Source organism: Pinus tabuliformis, chromosome 5_2, assembly GCF_031772625.1.
Source record: "Pinus tabuliformis cultivar Carrire ecotype Pingquan chromosome 5_2, CPIR1, whole genome shotgun sequence".
Lineage (NCBI taxonomy): Eukaryota > Viridiplantae > Streptophyta > Pinopsida > Pinales > Pinaceae > Pinus > Pinus tabuliformis.
The window spans coordinates 737,446,018-737,449,054 of NC_142306.1; the positions used below are offsets into that span (position 1 = coordinate 737,446,018).

Consider the following 3,037-nt stretch of genomic DNA (forward strand, 5'->3'; position numbering starts at 1 on the left):
TTCTTTTGAGATGGGATTTCCTTTTGATAGCCTAAAATAGTCATCATGTTTTTGTTTTAGATGTAAAAGCCTTCTATTTATTTAGCACTATGGCAGTAAATGTGTTCTGCAGGAATTCTTTTTACATAAAAGTATATTTTTCTTTGAAATGTATTTTGCAAGATTGTTTCAAATGCTGGATCAATTGAGTATGGATTTTTTTTTCATGTTCCATGTTCTCAACGTTAAGTTCCTACCAGAGGGAACCAGTACTTCCTAATGGATGTGCAACTCTTTTTAGCGGATGTGCATTGGAAAGGCTTCTGGATATACAGATACCTTTATTTTTATTCTGTTCGGTCTTTTGAGATATTGCTGACACTCACAGAGAATTTGATCTCCATTTGTTCATAATGAAAGAATAGTACAAAACACTGTGTTATATAAAATTTAATATTTTGTATTAAAGGATATACATTATTGGATTTAAAAATAAATTGAAAAAATTGAAATTTTTATGGTTTATCGTTTACCAGCATTAAATACTCTGTATTCAAAGTAATTTTAGGGGTTGTTTAACTATTTTATGTTTTAAGTTTTTGGTTAAAATTAGTGAAACAATTTTTAGTTAGATTATGTTTTTGTTGTTGTTTAAAATCTATTTTTGAATGAGTAAAAGGATAGCACCTAGAAAAATCTCTAGGCACTCAAATTGTGTAGAATTCACAAATCAAACTTGTGATTCAACAAATTCCTACTAGATTTCATGCAAATTTGACAAAATAATATGACAGAAAAATCTCCAAAATATAGAACAATTAGAATAAAACAATAGTCCTATGGTATAAATTTCTACATACCACCATTGAATATGCTATAAATAGGTATACCAATTGAATGCTCTGTAAAATGTAAATAGGTGTATAAATTTATTTATTTTTTTTATACCACATGGTGAATCGGTAACTGTCTAGCCTAATCTAGGAGAGACCCAGGATCAAACCTGAACGCTGCCACTATAACACCAAGAGCATAACCAATCACCTTCAAATCAGTTATACTAAGTTCCTATGATTTTGGCAAGAGCAGACTCAACGGGAAAGGGGAATCCGCCCCTCTAGCCCAAGTGACTTACCGTCAAACCACACATCACTGTACAGGTGTATAAATTATTATTATTATCTAATTTTAAGGTCACTACTAAGGCAGATACCAAACTGGTGTATGAGACCCCTTTCTTTACGGGACCAGCCCAGCTATATGACCACTAAGTCTAGAAAGTATACATACTCTATCCCCTCTAGTTTTGAACTTATAACCTCTTAGAAAAAAAACATACTGTCAACCATTCAACCCAAACCATTAAAAATTAGATCCTCCGTAAACAAGTGCTTTCAAACATTGAATACTCGGTAAATAAATATGTGCATTGAATGCTCTGCTGAGAGCCCTCTCATACTTGAATGTAATATTCTAACACAATTTTTAACAAAATGATCAAATATTACAACAGTGAAAAAGCACCAAAGTATTTATACGCCATTGTAATGAAAAAGCACCAAAGTATTTATACGCCATTGTAATTTTTCATCCAATACAGCATCTGAATCTATAGACGATTGAACCAAGCCATAGTTATTTAGATCATTATTGATATTTTTACGGCCATAGTTATTTAGATCATTATTGATATTTTTATGGCCAGATTTTGTCTTTTGAACAAATCTGATCTAGAACACAGCCTTATCTGCCCAGGCTTCACAATTTCATAATATGAATCTTGAACACGTCCTCAAAAGTACTGTCATTACAACAATATTTATGTGCACTTCTGTGTGCTCTGCTGTATTCATATCAATAATCTAGGTTACATCAAAGAAAATTTCATGTCCTTGATAAAAATCGTTGAAACTGGGAAATAAAATGCAGCCATCATGAGACTGAACCCTTCCTTTTGCCTGAAATCGAGCTTCTTGTGAATCAGCAAGCAGAGCTTAATCAGCTGTGACCGCTTTCATCCCAATAAGAAGCAGGCTTTCCAGATCTAACCAGCGTTTTGAGAACCGTTTTGGCGGTCACATCTCCTGTAACAGTTACCTTGTGGGCGACTGTGTCAACTTTGTAGGTCTCTATGCCCTCAAGTTTTTTGATGGCCCTCTTGATTTCCTTAATGCACTTATCACAGTGCATTCCCACTCTTAGTTCCACTACCTGCATGACCATCACCAAACATATCATTCACATTTTAAAGTACATGACAAATGCTATGATCTGCAACAACATATAGAAAATCAAATTCTTGTCAGAAGCCCATACCCCCATTTTGAAGACGGTATCAAATTGAGAGTTCGTTCAATTGTTGCAGAAATACAGACGAAGAAATATTTCAGACGAGTAGTTAATGAGCAGAGATTGGTATACAACGAATTGTTTGCAATGAAGGTAGAGGTTGTGTCATGTGATATATATAATAAGGTTTTGCTAATTGATTACTGAAAGATATAAATTCTTTGCTTCCCTCGGGTGTCTTTTTGCAGGCTCCCGGAAGCAGCCCGGGTTGCAGAAAGCAAAGGTAGACCGAAAGCTTTGATTGACTCTAGCCAGCTCTTTTGGAGGGCACCAACTGGATGTTGCTTTACAAAATATGTGTGGTTGCATCAAGAATAGTTTTCCATTTATTTATACAAAGGTGTATTGCTACATTTCTTCATCTGTAAAGTAAGAACTTTTCCTTTTACATAACTGGGAGAATAACGGTTAAAGTGTCATTTTTTTAATGGGAAAGTTCATGCTAGAATAGTAATTCGATCTGCTACGCTATTCACGAATTAAATTTCCATCCAGGTGCGTTTTCGGAAGCATTTATGGATTAACTAAGTAATCTTAGTTTCGATTGGTTTGGTCAGAATCTCTGTGATTAAATTCCTCAGTTTTATTAATTTGTTTTTCCAAAGAGCAATTCTGATAAAATTGTACTTTTTTTTTAAAAGTTAAAATTTCATTGATTTAAACAGATATAGCAGTTATAATCATTTCACACCCTCCTCCCTGTCAGTGA

At 33.9% G+C, this 3,037-nt stretch overlaps 1 protein-coding gene across 1 annotated transcript; it reads right to left on the reverse strand.

Annotated features, from left to right (window-relative positions):
- Positions 1-1,589: 1,589 nt before the first annotated feature.
- LOC149161345 (copper transport protein ATX1-like) lies at positions 1,590-2,675 on the reverse strand. Its single transcript, XM_089435512.1, has 2 exons — positions 2,296-2,675; positions 1,590-2,190 (listed from the first exon to the last, which is right to left on the reverse strand). The coding sequence occupies exons 1-2, from the start codon at positions 2,299-2,301 to the stop codon at positions 1,978-1,980; spliced, it is 219 nt and encodes a 72-aa protein (XP_089291638.1). The 5' UTR covers positions 2,302-2,675; the 3' UTR covers positions 1,590-1,977.
- Between the last annotated feature and the right edge of the window lie 362 nt (positions 2,676-3,037).